The following is an 18,733-nucleotide window of genomic DNA, read 5'->3' on the forward strand; positions in this document are numbered from 1 at the left end:
CATTAGGGGGAGTGTTTTTAAGTGGTCTTGTGCCTTTGATCTATACCTCGTGGGTAATGATGAGCAACATCGCACTGCAATGGGAGACTTGGTATCAATGCAAACAAACAGTGGGTTAACCAAACATTTTCTCCTGAACATTATCAGCCTTCCTAATTTTATATGTAAGTGGCCTATAGTACCTGATCAGCCCAACATATCTTTATTGTACAAGCAAAATCTGTTTGCCTAAAGGGCAGCAAATACTGCTAAGTAAAAAGGTTTGCATTTTTAATTAAATAGCTTGATATCATTTGGTTGAATCGCCAATTACTTTAGAAGTCATACAGATAAAGTAAAATAGTAGGTGCACAATTATCTGAATTGAGAAATACTGGATCCTAACAATCCATTTCAGAGTATCATTTAATAATCTGATACTGCTTTTTACTTATTTCTGCTTTGATGAACTGCTAATTGACTTCATCTCAGAGGTCACATAAGGTCATAAGAAAATAAACTGAGCGCAGTGCTTCAGCCAGATCAGTTTACACAAAAAGTCGATGGCACTCTCCTTTGGAGTAACTGGATCTTCCCGCCACTGAGGTGTACATAAGAATTGCTCACTTAAACTAATTGAAGTGAATGCATGGGGAAAAGCCCACCTAGAAAAGACATTTTGAAAGAACTAGCTGGAGCACTATCGTCTCAGCATTTCCACATGCAAAGAGCGGGGGGAAAAATTAAAGAAAATAGAGTGGATATAAACAGTACTGTAGATCGTGTTAATACAGCCCTTGTATGGAAGTTATACCCTTCAGTGACCTTCTAGTATTGTATCAGCTTGCTACATGCATGTCTTCATAGTCCAAACATGTGTGAAAGAGACCATTCGTCTACAGAAGGATGGATTTCTTTTTGTTGTCGCTGGAACCGGGACAGCAGACATGTATATTTGCCACATTGCAAATAAAAAAATTACTTCAAAAGAAATCACATAAAGTACAAAAGCTTTGATAAGTCCAGGATAAAATTTACCATTAGGCTATATCATAAATGATGAGATCTTCCACACATGCTTTTGGTGCCCAGGCATGAGCCAAAAGCAGTGCAAAAAAAGCTTTCATATGAAAAATTAATATAAATAAGGTGTGTTTGTGATGATTACTTAAAAGAAAGATAAAGAAAGATAAGATGGCTCAGAAAAAGGGGCATCCTGCCAAACATATTAGAGATATAAAACATGAGATTGGAAAAAGGGGTAAAAGAAAGATGGACTGTGATAAAATACAAAAGAACAAATACAAACAGATGGACAAAGACACAGGTCCACTGAGGAATCTGGTACGAGGTTTGCTACTAGATTTATAGGTCACTCTCTCAGACGTTTGGTGGAAAACCGTCCAGCCTGTAAATGAATATAAAGGGAAGAAAACAAAGACACTTATAAAGTACAAGTAGCTGTGATCAGATGTCCTATACCATCAGTCAAATCAGCTTTGTTAGTTAAACATCCACATCTCCATTTTAACTTTGCCAAAGAGGATTAAGTTAATTGACCGTACACAAAGGATGCAATAACGGCAAAAGAGAACAGATAGATATTTTGTAGATTAGTTTGGCAGGATGTGCAATGAGAGGAAGGTACTTTAATCATCATTATAACTTCCACTATGCATGGCAACAAGATCAGTCAAAGCCTACAGAGGTATGCACTACACAGAAGTACCAGAAGTCAGGACTGGGGAACAGCCAATCTACTGCTCTACAGTCATTTAGCTGGGGTTCCAAAAGCATGCACAACATTAACCCCTTAGATAAAGGAGACATAACTTGGTTCTATTTTTTTCCAAAACTTGAGAAGGATTAGTACTTTATAATGAAGATCTCCAGGTCTAGTCATATCAAGGCGCTAAAACAACAGCCCAAAATGGACCATGGGAAACAGTCTCCTATTCGTCTTCATTTGTTAATTTTTTTTTTCTCTTCCCTTTCTATTTTTTCGCTTTAAGAAATCCACAAGGCAGACTCCAGAAAAAGTGTCAGTAGCACTGCCAGCAAAGGTAGAAGGTATTTCCTACCTAAAATCTAGTGTGCCTTCTTGAGTGTTGACTCTGAATACTTTGTGAGATACCTCATTTTTGTTCTCCTGACAATACTGCAGTGATATTTTTAAAGATAAGCCTGTAATTTGGATTGCCAAATCCACTCCTAAAAGTTCAAGCATAAGGGAAGCAAATTGATTTTAGCATGTGCTGGAGGATATGCTGAACAGCTGGTAGGAAAAAATCACCTTGGCCAGAGCTTGCGTTCACATCACCTCCTTCGGGGCCTAAGCCGGAGCAGATGTCAGAAGACAAAGAGGCTTTGACAGAGCACGGCTGCTGTGTCTGAACAGACTTCCCAAATGTGGCTGACACAGAGGAAGTTACTCCTGTTGTTTCGAGAGATCCAGGCTGAGCTTTAGTTGTTTCTTTGTGGGGCGAGTCTTTAGAGTCTGAAACATTACCTGAAAGAACAAAAACAAAATACAAGCAACAGCAAATGCTAGGAAACTACTGAAGAAATAGTAGTGCCTAAAAACAACTGCTCATTTGCCTCCAAGATCAGCAGTCTACAATTCTGAAGTACCACAGGAAGCACAGACTACACAGATAACCAGCACCACAAAATAGTCTACACACACTGTCACTGCTCTTAATCCTCCAAGAAGCTTGTGGGGTAAGTTTGATTTTTTAGTTTCTTTTCTGAGTTTTTCAGAAGGACTGGAGTCAAGAACTCAAAAAGCACTGTTTACAGTTGCAGAAGTACCTGATTAGGACAACGGAGGCACAAGATGACTGAGCAGAATAAGTAGGTTTGCACTCAAACCTGAGGTGAAAGCAAGTCAGTGGAGAAAAGTAAAAAGCTGCTGAGAAGACATGAGGATTTTTTTCTTTGTAACTATCTCTATATAGATATATACACATCTCTATACAAAAATCTTTATCTATATATCTATCCATATAGGTATATTGGGTAAGGAGACGTTTAGCAAGACAGTAACTTCATAATCATTTGTGATACGTATTTAACAGCAAAAGCAACTAACAGAGGCAATGCTAATTAGCATATATCCGTAACTGAGACTACATGCCCTTCTTCTCTGAGAAATTACCTTGGAAAGCCCCCAAAATGAGGAGTCTAACTAGGTAAGGGTGAGAAGACTCAGGCGTGAATACAGGTTCTCAGAGCAATGAGAACTTCAGTCAGTGCCTCAGAATAGGGAAAAATAATAAAGAAGAAATGCAGAAAGGAAAGCATGCACCAAAGAAGCAGCATAACTGAGCAGACTGCCATTCTCTAATTTAAAGTGATGGTTAAGAGGAGGACATTATAACTCAGAAATAGGCTGAAATTCTTTGAACTAAGGTAAAAGGCTGATATGAGCCAAGGTCCACAAGCAGAGACAGAGAGATATGGGTTCTCTGTATAGACAGAAAATGGCTACAGACAACTCAAGAACAAACTGGCAAATGGATGGACAAAATCACAGACATTCATAGCATCTCACCACAAGGAAGGGAAATAAAACCTTGGTTAGCCAAGCAGCAGCAAAATAGTTATGAAAGATTGAACACTGCTTCAGATCCTGTATGCAAAAATACTCAGAATTGAGATTGGATCACACAACATTCTGCCTCTGAATCTGCTTTCCCTGTCTTAATTGGAATCCTTAACTAAAAGCAAAACCCTCTAAAACAGCCTTATAAGAATTTCATTGCATCAGCCTTGCTAAGCGAATCTGTAAAAGTGATGTTGCAAATGAGACCTACCAGATTTAAAATACAGGGTCAATATGGAAGCATGCTACTCTTCCACATAACCGTATGAACTAAGCTGAAGGAAAATTAATCTGCTCTACATTCTGCTGAAGAAATAGGCACTGGAGTGTATCAACATTTCTTATCTGTAATGTCATCTTCTTACTTTCCAAAGAGATAATGACTCAAGATTGTCATAGCGTTTGAGAGCATTTGAGAAAATCTCAAAGTATTTCAAAGATGGTCCAAGTATCCATCGCAGATTTTATTAACTGTTTTCTTATCTCCCACTCTTGGGGGAGCAAATACAATCCCATCTTACTTATATAGCATGTTGTAGGAAAAAATAAACAACAACAGGATACAGCACCCAATCAATAGAGGACAGCAGCTCCTAAGAAGTGAATACAAACATCAATAAATTGCATTTGGAGAAAAGATGAGAAAATGTAACCAGGCTGTATTCCAAATTAAAGTGGGATATTGTTTCTCTGCCAAACACTGTCAACAATGCAGGGAAGGTACAGTTCAGCACGGGGTACTGTAACAAGATGGTCTCAAAGGAAGCCCACTTCAAAACCAGTTCACAGCATGCAAACTTAAGACACCATATTAAGAAGAAAAAAATCAGTAACTTTTATGCAGTCCATGCAATTACACAGCAAAACCGTAACAGCCAAAACCAACAGGGAAAAGGAAAGTAACTTAGTGCACCTACTTGTGCTTGATGTTCCACTCCTGAGCTGTTGAACCAGAGGGTTTAATAGTTTTCCACCTTTCAATTTATTTTTGCTGGTTCTTCGTCGACGGCCGCTTGGCGGGGCTGAGTGAAGGAACCCCATGTTGGGAGGGAGGGGCTTCCCTAACCGAATGTACAGTGCCTCTATCTCATGCTTCTGCTGAGTCTGAAGTTCGGCAATTTCTTTCATATGCCTAAGCATAAAAACAAAACATTTGCTAGTGTGTATTTGATGAAGTACCACACGTTGGCAGCAGAAACTAGCTATGAGACGAAACAAAACAACCTTCAATCATAAAAGCTACTCAACAGCTAATACTAGTATTTATCCATTGCATGTCAGGAAAGAAAGAAACATTAATGTTTTAATAAAGCTGGTTGTGAGGACCGGCAGCACAGCAGACTACTGAGGCTTGCCAGACTTCCCTGAGAGTGCGCAGATTGCTGAGGTTTAGGCATGGTGTGAGGTAAAGGGAGGGTTTTAATTTAGTGTTTGCTAGCAGATATCTATCAAAAGAGTGACATCGGGAATAGTGGCGGGTCTGTGGGTCTGCCAGTCTGAAGTACTCTTGCAGAGAAGGACATGAAGAGAATGCCTTACAGCTCTCTATGCGGACATCCGTATTACAGTTATACGACCTTACACAGCACCCACACTGGATCCTAATATTGCACACAAACACATCACAAGTGCTACCACTTGCTACTATATCAACGCAGTTTTTAAGCAGGGAAATTGGATATCATAGCAAAAATTCTCTGATTTAAAAAGAATTATTCTACTTCCAAATGGAAGTGGCAAATAAAGTGAGGCATAAAATGATGCAGGATGACATTCAAGGGAAGGTCTCAATGATACCTAATTTGCTCAGGAGCATTTTACTCACTACAGCTATGCAAAACATATTTGCTTAGCACACGCAGAGATGCTGCCTAGGTATCTCAATGCATTCTACCCCAGCAGTGTTTGCAAAAACCAACATACTTTTCTCTCAAGTTCTGCAGTTCTTTCTTCATGTCTGCATCTTCAAATTCAGAGTCATTGTCACTGCTCATGTACGATGACTGCGAGTGGAAGGACGTTATGTTGATGGTAGGAATCTTTGTTCCCTGCCCGTTTGGTGAATCGGGGCCTTGGGAGCCTGCTTTTCCAGTCCTTTGCAGAAAAGCTGCCGCTTTTTTAATTAAGTCAGAGGCTGCACTACTGCTCGGAGGGGACGGCTGAGCCGCAGCAGCCTGTCGATGGAAGGGTTCCTCAGCAGAATCACTCGAGCCCTGGTCACAAAGGACATCAACAGATGAGGCTGTCTGCACTCGTCGGACAGCTGTCTTCTGGTCGGGGCTGGAAGGGAGCTCATCCAAATAGACGTCTGGGGGCGCAGAGAATCTTAAGCAATGAGGCGCTGCTAAAGTTAATTCATCTTGCGTGCTGCTTACTGAAAACCTGCCAATAGTTTTGGCTGGTGTACCACTATCATGAGTTCCAGCCTGTTTTCCATAGGAACCGGAGTCTAAAGAGTCATCCCTTTGAAGGTTATTTATCACCCCATCTGCTGTCGATAGCTGCATTACATTATCTGTGTGCGTAGATGAAGTTGTAGCCTTTGCCTTCTCGTTCATTTTAGAAGTTTCCATCTGTTTAGCTATGCTTGATGATGTAGATGCAACCTGGAGAAAATAACAGAGGTTAATTTTGAAAGTAACTGTAACAATCAAATATAAAACTATGTGTGGTTTCTGGTTACCTGGAGGAGGCCCTTTGCTGGAGTCACAGGAGCTGGAGTGATGCTCGCAGCTGATCCTGGTTTACAAGTTGGAGAAAAAAAACAACAAATTAGTGTCTGGAATGGTTTTGCATAAAGCAAGCCCATGGTAAACTCAAGGGTAACAGTGCAGCAAGAATGATGTAAATACCAATTCCTTGTAATGCAGGATCTAGGATTTTTTAATTTTTATTTTATTTTTTTTTAAATGCAGGAGACAATAACGATAACGGTACAAATTACCTGCAGGTAGACACAGGCTTCAGTCTATTCATTTGGGGAATTCAAATAATAAAAAAAGAGTGTGAAATTTCTTAAGCCAACTGGAAAATTTTAGAGAGGAAGTAGAGTGAAATTTGCATGGTACACTAGTCCTGTATGACCAAGGTATTCTTCATGTCTCGAAAAAATAAGTAATTGCTCTCAGATATTCATGCATGTAAAATGCTGCATTTGACCACAAATGGACCATTACTTTACACCTTTCATTTGACAGATACCCACATCAACAATTCAAAGTGCCTGAAATGAAGTTAAACATCACAGTGCTGAAAGCAGAAATTACAAGCTCAGAAAATGCCACTTGGACCACAAAATATGTGAGAAGCAAAATAATGTAGACAACACTATTTCACCACCTGGGCCACTGCTTTTGAGGTTAAGGCAGTGTACACAAGCTTTTCAGAAAGCTGTTTTCTTACTGCACACAATGAACATAGGCCCTCATATTCCTGAAACAGTGAAATATGTTCTTGCTTTATGGTACCCAAGATATATTAATTCTATTACCCAGTGCTACATTTCACTTGCGTGTGCTCTTCTCCGCCTCTAGTGAGACAAATTAACACATGAAACCCAGAGCTTTCCTCTTGCACTGACCTAAGTGATGGACTCCAATGAGCCATGAACATTTTTGGCAATTTACATGACTCGAGGTCCCTTATTTATTCTAGGAGTACTGCACTTCCCTGCAGCTTGAAGAGGCAGTGCGTAAGCTCCAGCTCTGAACCAGCCAGAGGTGCTACAGGCAGCTCCAGGTGTGTCAGCAAATAACTGTCTGCTATCACACAAATGTGGTACTGCCTTGCCATGACAATCTCAAAAAAATGAAAGGACCAGCCCTTCCTCAACTCCCACCTGTGACAGGGGCAGGAGTTTCAGGCTCCTCAATGCTAAAGACTTCCCATGACTTGCAAGACAGGTAAAAGGAGCATTACAACTGCTCAGTTTCTTACTACTGCTCCTACGGTGTTATTATGGAAACTGCCATTAAATCTGCAAGTACTTAATGAAAAGAACTTCTTCCTAGCTCTCCATAGGAGTCTCGAACATCTTACAAGCTTCTCCCCAAAGATGCTACCCTCAATCACATGATTTTCATCAACTCCTTTTTATGCAGCCCCAGAAATCCAAGGGACTTTCTGTTCAGGTGTTTTAATGGCACCAGAAATTTACTGTTGAGATCACAGACTTCCACACGAACACCCTGTACCATAGGCATACATTACCTACTTATGGTTTAAAATAAATCTGCCTGCGAGGCAGTTTATTTCTAGGAAGCTTGGCAGGAGTAAGCTATTTAATACTTGTTATATTACAGCAGGGTCAGCAATGCGCCAGGCACTGCTGGGCAGTTAACCAAGAGCTAGCAGCAAGGAGACATAGGAGAGGACCAGGCACAAGTACAGATCCATCACTGCAGTTCAGCACTGAAAGGAGCATTACCTCTTTGGCCTGCTGACCCACCTCTTGCTTCCAAGGACTCAGTCCCAATGCCAGCGGCCTCAGACTTTTCGAGCTTTAGTGAAAAGAAAAAAGAAAAGCATTTCAGTCTTCAGCACAAAGCCAATGCATTCTCATCCTCTCTTTCTCTCTTCCCCCATCCCTCTATGTTCCCACTTCTGCGGAGTATGAAACTATTTAATATTGTTTGTGGAGGTGGCCTCTTAGCTTTTCCTTTAACTCCCCCATTTTTTTTCTCCCTTGGAAGACAAAGAGGAGGCAGTATCACAGAGGAGACTGCAACTTAAGTCAACATAGGCACTGCATTATAAATGAATTTTGGTTTTGTTCTGTTTTGCTTTTCCAGCAAAACCACACACTTTGCATCCATTTCTTCACAAAGTCCCAGATTTCAGAAGGACTAGATTCAATTACTGGAGAGAGACCACCTTTCATAAACAAGGCATTGTAACTGCAGTAGGTGGTCATTTATCACCACATAGTTAAAACTAGTTGCTCAAATGCAGCCATACTTCCATAAAATACTGCATCTTTCCAACAGTTCATCCAGCTGACACTTTATGAAACTGCCTCATCCTTGGTAGTGGCGATGGGATTATCTCCAGAAGTCTTTTCAAAGAAGGTAAACATTGATCTTCTAGCAGAAAGTGCTACAAATCTTTTTAATTTCACGAACTCAGCATTAGTCTGAGAAACTGCAACACACATCCAGAGTGAATGGTGACCCAAGCCACCAACACCAGTAAACTAAATAAAATTATAAACACAACAAAACCAAAACAGGAAAGCCCAGCTTTCCTTAGCTATTTCCCAGGGAAGTCTTACTCTGCTAAGTTCAGAGGAAATCAAAAGAGGTCGCTCCTGGCAAGTGGGCAATCATCTACCTATGGATTCCTTCACCAGTTGCAGCACTTGTGTGAAGGGTCCTGAGGTGTTTATTTTATTTGGACTGACTTAGAAAGCAGGTATTGTAATCCCCGCCAATAATTTATATTAGAAAAATTATATAAATATTTCATGTTTGGCGCTACTTACTGTACCTCATTTTCAAAGAGTGAGTGATATAGGCTGTGTTTGGAGTCTCTGCTATTTCTGCTACTACATATTCTAGAATTGGTCATAAATGCATAATATGCAAATTAAACATTTACCTCTGCTAACTTTGTGATAATGATACAAAGCAAAACTCCATTCATAGACTATAATCAGTCTTTAGAGGAGGTCTGTGAAACGGCTCTAATTCTACCTCATCCATAAATGGGACACTGTCAGCTCCCTGCTGCTGTGTGCATTTGCTGTGGTATGAGGCAAGGGTGAAGCAGAACATCCCCATGTAACCAGCTACCCGTGCAAATGAGACACAGACAATACCATGTCAGAGCCAGCTGACCAGACAAACACTGTATTCCCTCTTCAGAACTTAATGACTATTCCCATGATGCATATTACCGTAAACTACAAAATGTCATATTTCTGCCTGCTTTAGAAACAGGATATGATGAGAAATGTGAATTAAGATATTACATAGCTTAAAAACCCAAAGGAAAAATTTGGCTTTCACTGGTAAATGCTTACGTAAAGTGAGTCAAGTTTTAACTTTACGAGATGCACTCTAAGAGAACATTCACAATGGAAAGCAGGCAGCGACAAAAGGTAATACACAGAGGAGCAGATGTAAAATGTTTAGAGAAGCAAGAAGCCCATATACATGTTATACTACAGACTGTTTCTGGGCTCTACTTTGGTGGTAGATACAAATACATTTCAGAGATACAAAGGGCAAAATCACTGCTGGACTAACCAATGCTGGGTAAGGTGCGACCTCAGGTGGCACAGCCGGCACAAACTGGGCCTCAGCAGCTTTCACCTCCTGGCAGCTATCTGTGGCGTTATGGCCTGGTTCTCTCAAATCCAGTATCAACTTGGGATCTTCGGTAAATGGTGGCAAGTTGAATTCACTGTCTGCCTGTTCCAATGGCACAAAAGCATCTGGAGTTCCTGCTGATGCAGAAGAAGTCGGGACATATTCCTGGTAGAGTAAGTTGCGCAATTTCTCATCGAGGCTTTTTATTGTGTTGTCAACAAAGTCCACCCGGGGTGGCCCCTCTCCATCAGACTCCACAGTGCACGGCTGCTGCTGCTGCTGCAGCAGGCTGATCCCCATGCTGGCACAGGTGACAGGTTGTGTCTGGGACAGCATCACGTGCTGCTGGGATGTGGCCATGGACACCTGAGTGGGGCTCTGAAGTTGAGATCCTGCCAGATTGAGAGACTCGGATGCAACAGATGCAGGAAACACTTGATTCACAAAGGAGTGCTGCACCACGCCGGGCTGGCCGGCCTCTGGCAGGTGAGGGATCTGGGCCGCAGGCTGCCGCTCCAAAACAACAGCATCTGAGAGCACAGGGAGCGGGCAGAGCTCTGCTGCCTTGGCAGGAGCTGGCGGGACTGCTTTGGGCGGCCCAACACTGCAACACGCTATCTCCACATCAGGGATACACATGGCCTCATCTGCCTGCTGCTGCGCCTGCTGAGTAGGCTGGGCAGCCAGGGGAGCATCAGCAGGCTCCTCCAGTGGGGCAGCACCTGGGGCTGGAGTGCCAGTGGGGGGGGTAATGCTGCTTGCAATAGAGAACTTTCCGGCTGGCCTCCATTAGCAGCTGCCTGCTCCAGGATGTTTGGAGCAGGTCCTGGTGGCGCTGGAGCTGAGAGCTCTGCCTGGCTCGGCAAGCCAGCTGAAGATGCTGCAGCAGGAATTTGTGCCAAAGATGGAGAGGCCCCAATGGGGCTGTCACAGACGCTTGCTTGTAGAGGAAGCTGCTGACAAGCTAAGACACCAGGCACATCCGGCACTGCAGAGTTTGCTTGCTGATCATCCGACTGCTCCAGGTCTAGGAAGGACACAAACAGCATTTGAACTTCTGATGGGCTGTACGAAGTGAAACAAAGTCACTGCAGAGCCTCTTGACTAGCTGCAGTGACAACTACACCTAGCCTGAACTGATCTGTGCTCCCTACAGGCTGCAGTAACCCATCTGGATGCTTTCCTGTACAACTTACTGCGTTAGCAGGGGGTTGGACTCATCTCCAGAGTCCTTTTCAACCCCCACGATCCTGTGATTAGAATTTCAGCCATGCTGTAGTGCAAGACAGACACTTAAAACTCTGGAACTTCCCCCAAACTCAGATAAACATTTCTAACTTGGTTCAGCACAATAAACACACTTACGCTGTGTATGACTTAAAGAAGGCTCTTCATCAAAAAAGGTCCGAACTGATTTTGTGTGATAACTGTTTCCTAATCAACAGGAATGTTACTCTGAAATATTTCAGCTCAACACTTGACCAAGGACAGGATGGCATGGGTTGTTCAAACTATGTGATGTCTCTGGCACAACTGTCTTCAATTGTTACAATGACAATGAGGCCTAGGCTTCATAAAGTACACCTTTTATAGGGTAAGGAAGAAGAGCTCTTCTACATCTCAGGAAGTTTTCTTTATCATCTTGGAACTAGAGGCTGATGAGTACAGCTCTAAGCCAAGGCAGACATACATCAGACTCCATTCCTCCCCCCACCCCTTGCCTTCCCCAAGCCACGAGAGTTTTCTGAGGGACTGGGGTACTGAGGATCAAAGCCAAGAGATTTCTTTTCCTTCTGAGACAGTGTTTTCTAAAAAAATCTAAACTTTGTAATTACCTGGACCTTCAGACTGTTGTGCACTCTGAGGAACTGGTGGAGAAAATTCTGGTGCATCTGTAGTTGGGTTTTCCACCACAGGACATATAATAAACCATCTTTTTCCAGTATGCAAAACTAGATATGAAAATAAAAAGTAAACAATAGTCTTGGTTTATTCCAGATCACCCATCATAAGCTAGTTTTAATTTTTATATTTAGATTTAGAAAATCCAAATTCCTGTAGTAACAGCCAAGATTAAAAACAATGGCTCCCATCTGATTCTCATCCCTGAGAAGCCAGTTTCTGTAAGGGAGACTGACACCACCTGATTCTGCCACACATTTATAGTAAGTTTATTCTCAAGTATTAATTATCCTTAGAAAGATAATAATTACATACAAGACAAATTTATGAACGGTTCTGCAAACAGCTTACTATGGAAAAAAATATCAGCTTGGTAAAGTTTATCCATTTTAACTTTTCTAAGTAGGAAGTGTTATAGATAACATTTCTTTCAAGTCTCATCTCAAGGTCTGGCATATGTAAATGGCAAATGAGAATTATACACACTTAATAACATCCAGCATAAGTATAAATGTTTAAAAAAAGTGTTAAAAAATGATATTACTTTTATAGGCAAAAATAAACCAGGTATTTTTAGCATGAAATCTAGTCAGTAAAGATCATCCAGTTTCTGCATTCAATAAAGAAGTCCTATGTTATCCTTCCTTCCCTGTAATTAAGAATTTTTGAAACAATGCTTCCTCCATTGGAGATTTAGCTTTTTTTCCACGAACATACACTTACACAGAGATAAAAGGACCATCCCCTTCCCTTCCACTTGGCTGTAAAACCCATAAGATGCAATGACATTCAGACTCCCAAAACTCCCCTCAATAATAACGAGGTAGTTGAAAATGTATGGGTTAGAAATTTCAATTAAATTACCAATGCAAACACATCTTTTAACTTTCTCTTGCAGACACAGTTATGAGAAAAGTATGCTTCTTGATTTTTACACCACTGATTAACTACTGATGTAATTTAGGGCTTCCCTAGATGTCCTGGGTGTCAGTCAGCTTAACCCTATGATCGTGAAGGTTGCTAACAGCAGAGATCACTGTTACACCCTTATTTCTAGATACAACCACCAGTAAAATGGGTGATATCTTCCTGAATCTAGAAAATTTCTGCATAAGTTAATCAGCAACTTCAAGCTAGAGATTAAGCTTTTATTCAAAGGCACATTTACCATTTTGTTGATACACAGGTGTCTTCACTTGAGACGGCCGCTTCTCCTATTCAGAGAAACAAACAACAAAAAACCACTGTCTTAGTATCAATGCAAGAGCAGCATTATTGCAAGGAATCTTCGTATTGTTTTAACTAAGTTAAAGAATTGTTTTTCTAGCTAAGAAACCTTTTTTTTTTTTTTATGTTTAGTGTGGGTTGTGAAACTTCTTTACAGTAATTGGACATTAACAAAAAGGTATCACCCAAGAACTCTAACATTTCTTACCTCATTCATTTCTGCTCCATCAGTATCTTGCTGGGGACTTGTTCCCTGATCAGAACTTCGTTCTCCTTCCGTATCTTCACTGAGCATATCTTCTGCTTTATCAATAATATCTTTCATTTGTTCAATAAATGTTTCTTTCTCACTCTGCAATATGAATTCATTCTCTACCTACAATGTCACATCAAAACAGAGAAAAGAACTGTAACTTTTTGGCTAATGCCCCATTCGGCTTCTAACAAGCCCACATGAGAATAAACTGGCTAAGGCAACTTGTTACATCAAGAGCCTGTGGGCAGCTGCATCACCAAGTCTTACCATGTAAGTAGCAATTTCCTCGGGTGCATCACCATCCAAATCAAACTTAAAAGTCACCATTTTGTGATTGTGTGTTTCAAGCTGACACTCCACCATCTTATCTCCTGTGTTACAAACCTGCAAACAAAGATTAAAAAACAATTATTTCTGGCACAACTGAACTAATCCTGAATTTATCCCTAAAGAAAGAATACTTGCATTTAATATAGTCAGTTTGGGTCTGCTGGTTTTCTCCTGGCGTGAACGAGCACGTGTAGATTTCTTATGTTTCTTTGAAGACTTTCCTTCTTGTTTTCCACTTCCTATTGCACCTTCAAAGCTGTCACTCATCTCTTTACCTGAAGCAACATCTGGACTCATGTAGCTTTGTAAGAGAAAGGAAGAAACCCCCCAGAATGAAACTGCCATCACACAATAGAGTTATGTATAGATAAGATAGAGGAAAATCAGACTACAAAAAAGTGTACATTCTGTCCCAGACTGACCCAGCTCCTGAGAGATGCTCAGTAAGTGAAAGGAGCTCCTCTACGTCAGGCACGTACTCTGGCTATCACACCTGACAAGAAATGACCTCTCAAAGTTTCTGTCAGTACCATAAGGAAGTGCTGTCATTATTTCAGTAATTAATGCATTACTAGGCTTGAGTTCACACCTGTGCACTACAAAACCTCAGAATGAGCTCTGGCATGTTTTAATTCTTGTCATAATGATATATCTGAGTGGCTCAACATACAACTCTCACCAATACATCATGCCCTGTATCACTCTTGGGGATGGATCGTTACAGGAGGTGATATAGGTGCACCCATTCCAAAGGGGAAAAAAGCTACATACCCAACTACTCTAGCATAAAATGCCTTGGTACAGATTCAATGGCATAAAAATCAGGGATCATACCACTTGAGTTATTTTAACAAAAATAAATTACTTGCTGAACTGAAATTTGTTGCACATACATCAAGGTTAGGATGCAATACCCAATCCAAAGAATAGGCATTTCAGTTAGCCTTATAAAGACAGAAAAATCACCCTCTAAAAAGAAAACATTTTTTTGCTGAAATGATTATGATGATACCTTTCACAGCTCTGTGACAGAGTTTGAAGTTTGTCCTGTATTGCCTGCTCCTAAAACATAAGAAAAAGTCATTTAAGTAAACATGTTGTACTGCCAGACATAAACAGTCTTAAGAAAGGTTTGTTGTTTAGATATTATTAAATCCTAAATCATTCTGTTTAATCTATTCATCAATTTTGAAAATGCCCCATTTCACCCTCCTATCATCATTTATGCCCAGACACTCTTAGGACACCAGTCTGCCAGCTCCCTTCCCTGCTGCTGCTGCTAAAGCAGAAGAGGCAGTGAAAGAAACAAAGCACTCCTCACCACAATGGAAAAGTTTTACTGCAGGACAAATTCACATCAATGCCTGATTTCTTTTTTGAATGAACCTAAACTATACACCAATGTGTTTTATTGCTTTATATAATCCACTGCAATAATATTAGGTATTTTAAGCATGCTTGGCTTATTGTGAGAATTTCTGATGAACTTCCAAGTAAAAGACAAAAAATTCTTTTCTTAAAAATACACTCATCATATAACGTCCTCTTGGTCTCGACAGAACAGAAATTTACCCTAAAAACTTCCCTGGTCCAATGCTAGCCCAAGCATCAGTGGTGTTTCACCATGCACAGACCTGATAGGATGATGCCCTACTACTACAGCCTCACTACATATATGGGGAACAGATACACACACACACCTGTGTTTGTATATAGCAGTATATGTATATACACACACACCAGTTTTTAATAAATATATATAATTGTATATATTTATAAACATATATAACACTCTTCTATGGAAGACACAGTTACAAACAAACCCCTGGACTGTCATCACTGTATACTCATACCAAAAGAGTTTTTAACTGTAGTGAAAAGCTTTGAGGTTAACCAGCCCACACCCCTCATTGCTCATAACGCCACTCACTGCCATGCCAAAATTGACCACAGTTTCTATAAAACTGCAAAATTAATGAACAGTGAGAACACAGACATAATGTATCTAGATTTTAGTAATGCACTTCATCAAGTGCCTCACAAAATCTCATTTGCCTGATCAATCCAAATTGGTTTGGATATGAGTACTGCGACACAATTCAACAAAAGACAGATAAAAGCTTCATGGCAGAGCAGTAACAAAACACGACATTTGGAGTATCTACAGACATGAAACTCCTCTTACATCCAAGAACACCTTAGCAAAGTACGCTATAAAATCAGCATGGGGACCTTTGCACAGAGAGTCACAATGTGATGCTCATGTGCTTTGCCCAGGAGCCAGCTGTGATGATCAGCACTTACAGCTCACTACAGCAGGATTCCAGCATCTCACATATCAAAGACCTCCAGAGGCCAGCACCTGCACTCTGGGCTTGGCTCTGACTGGAGATTTCACAGGTGTGAGTAGAGAGAGGGAAGCTTTGAAAGAAATAAATCTGGATATCATATTGTCGCTCAAGATTTTTTTTTTTTTTAATCACACCTACTCAGTGCCTTTTCTGCATTCCAGGAAAAGAGGACAAAAGCGTGACATTGGATTGATTTCTCAGACTGCATAAGAGAAGGGACATAACTTAAAAGTGAAACATGAGAACGAAGTTAACAAAACAGCCATTACTTGTTCCTAAGGATGAGAAAAATTGTCAGGACAGACACGTGCCCTGGAAGGCACCCATTTCTCAGTTGACATGGGACTACTTGCACCTCCCCTATATCATACTGAACCATAGCAATGAAATCTGTTCATATTTCCAGAAGCTCACAACATGGGGGCCCTGCAGGCAAGACTGTAGCTTGGGCATCAGCATGGATTCTGACAAGAGCTGTGCACAGAGAAAATAGGCAGGTTGGAGGAGAAACAGCTGGAGTAAGGGATGTAAGTAGGGGATGGAAGCAGTAAGGCCTAATGTGGTCAGGTTTTACTTACGGACTCTGCACATGAGAGGCTAGTCCTGCTAGTTCTTCTATCTATATCTAACCTACAGAATATACAGAAAGTCACCAGGAAACATCCTATAGCACAGCATGATTAATTTCTGACAAAAACTAGGCTGTCACTGCATAGAAGGGCAGGCAGAATGAGGAATTAGAACCCAGTTCCAGATTTAGTCTCATTCTTATGCTACAACTTCTGGAAGAGGATTTAAGCTGGACATCTAATGGAATTCTTAGGCTGTACTGCATAGAAAGGATCACAACAAATGCACTGGCTAAAAAAATTAGTCTGAACAGATGTAAATGGTTACTTTGGGAGGAAAAGCCTCAGAACAGAACCTCAAGAGAAAGCAGAAGCCAGAGAGCAGAATTGTTGAGGGACATTTCCATTCAGAAATGGAAAACTTATTCACCAAAATCTAAAATGCCAAAACCTTTGTTTTGCTTTGCTTATGGGTATCTATCAAAGAACTGAAGAGAAGGAAATGTTCTGTGACATTCTGTCAAGCCTGAAGCTTAAACAATCACGGGAGTGGTAAGAAAAGCCAAAAGAGCAGACAGGGCAAGCTGACAGTTTCAAAAGGAAACAAACAAAATCTATCTTGCTTATATGACCATTGAGAATTGGTAATGTCTGTGAGTACTTGGAAAAAAAAACAATCTCAGGGCCAGGCTAGAACTCAGGCAATACAGGAATGTACAATACTAGACAAAATACTAATAAGACCAAGCTGAAGGGCATGAAGGGTGAAGAACTGGATTATGAAATAATTTCTTAAGGCAAATGATGATTGGTTGCACAATTGCTTGAGACATTTAAAACAAGACTGGACAAAACATGGATGAAACTCTGTAGAACAGCTTCTTACTGACCCACAGCACTTAAAGACAGTCATTTAAATTCTGTTTGTGCTCAGCTACTGACAAAGAGGTGCTTTGTAGCAGACTTGTCCTGCAGCCTGATCACTTCAAGAAGATGTTTCACAAGCAGTCAGGGTGCAGCACGCCGTTGGAAATGGCCAATTATTTGCTGAGTTAGCATCTAGAGCTGGCTCTCTATTGTGAGAGTGGAGAATCTCCCTCATGAACTAAGCCCACAGGCATACAGGAGGCTAAGGGCAGGCTGGTGAGTGACTGAGGAGGAGACGGCTCTACCTCTTGCGATGTCTCTGCCACTGCCTGCACGGCTGAGCCGGGAGCGGGGAGCTGCTGAGCCAGGGGCTGGGAAAGGTCTGGCTGAAGCTGCAGAACACCCGAAGGCTGTAGAGGCAGACAGTGATCTATGGGCACTGGCGGACTAGCTGTAGCAAGGCTGCCATGAATCTGTGAAATGCTTTCTGGAGCGACGCGGGGAGGCAATAGTTCAGGTTGCAACTGCAAAGGCGGTGACATGACTAGCGAAGGCTGCACTGGGAGTACCGGCACCTGGGCTCCAGTTTCCAAACCATACTGAGTATGTCCAGTAACCTGCTGCAACACAACAGACACCTAATTAAAACACAGCTCTACTCAGAGTGCTCCTGACTTACACATCAAAGCGCTGAAATCACTGTGGTTTATGGAAAAAGGATTTTAAATCTACAGTGAGAATGCATACGTGTGGTCTCTAATTGAAAGGGCAACTGCAGCTGTAGTTGGCTTTAAAACATTCAAATCAAAGGATTCTTCCTAAATAATCATGACAGTGTGTTTATTTAACAAGTGCTACTTAGTTTATAGAAACAAAACCATCTTTCACAAAGAAAGCAAAATCTTAAGTTATGAATTGATTGTCCAGTTTGCCGTTTCCAAAAATCACAACATCCATACAGAGAAATATATACTTTATCAGTAATTTAAATCAGCACTTTTCAAATCTGTTATACATAAACCACTTGCAGACAAAGGCTATGCAATTAACTCTTTTAATACTGAACATATGCAGTGTCTTGCAGAACACACCGTCTTCCACTTAAACATTTCAAACCAAATTTCAGTCTTGGCACACTAAACATCGAGGTCCTGATCCTGCAAACACTTCCTTGTGTAACTTTGTACAGAGGAAGTTTCATTTATCTCAGTGGATTTCTTCAACGCATTAAAGTAACTTGTGTGCGTAAACACTTTGTGGGAACTGGACCTATGCGACTAGATGCCAACCACCTTAGAGACCGTGTTGTTATTCTGCATAACAGTTCTGTGAGTTGTATA

General features: G+C 41.0%; 1 protein-coding gene across 1 annotated transcript in view; it reads right to left on the bottom strand.

Moving 5' to 3' along the window:
* WNK2 (WNK lysine deficient protein kinase 2) overlaps positions 1-18,733 on the bottom strand; it is a gene marked incomplete at its 5' end in the record, with an annotated part of 100,877 nt that overhangs the window by 15,151 nt on the left and 66,993 nt on the right. Inside the window, 15 exon segments of the mRNA XM_019619975.2 lie at positions 1,289-1,387; positions 2,273-2,488; positions 4,501-4,715; positions 5,507-6,189; positions 6,267-6,322; positions 8,010-8,082; positions 9,829-10,637; positions 10,640-10,918; positions 11,727-11,843; positions 12,962-13,007; positions 13,229-13,396; positions 13,544-13,660; positions 13,742-13,907; positions 14,619-14,668; positions 17,699-18,013. Of these exon segments, the coding sequence (XP_019475520.2) occupies positions 1,289-1,387; positions 2,273-2,488; positions 4,501-4,715; positions 5,507-6,189; positions 6,267-6,322; positions 8,010-8,082; positions 9,829-10,637; positions 10,640-10,918; positions 11,727-11,843; positions 12,962-13,007; positions 13,229-13,396; positions 13,544-13,660; positions 13,742-13,907; positions 14,619-14,668; positions 17,699-18,013 (3,409 nt within the window).

The sequence above is a fragment of the Meleagris gallopavo genome, chromosome 14, assembly GCF_000146605.3.
Source record: "Meleagris gallopavo isolate NT-WF06-2002-E0010 breed Aviagen turkey brand Nicholas breeding stock chromosome 14, Turkey_5.1, whole genome shotgun sequence".
Taxonomy (NCBI): Eukaryota; Metazoa; Chordata; class Aves; order Galliformes; family Phasianidae; genus Meleagris; species Meleagris gallopavo.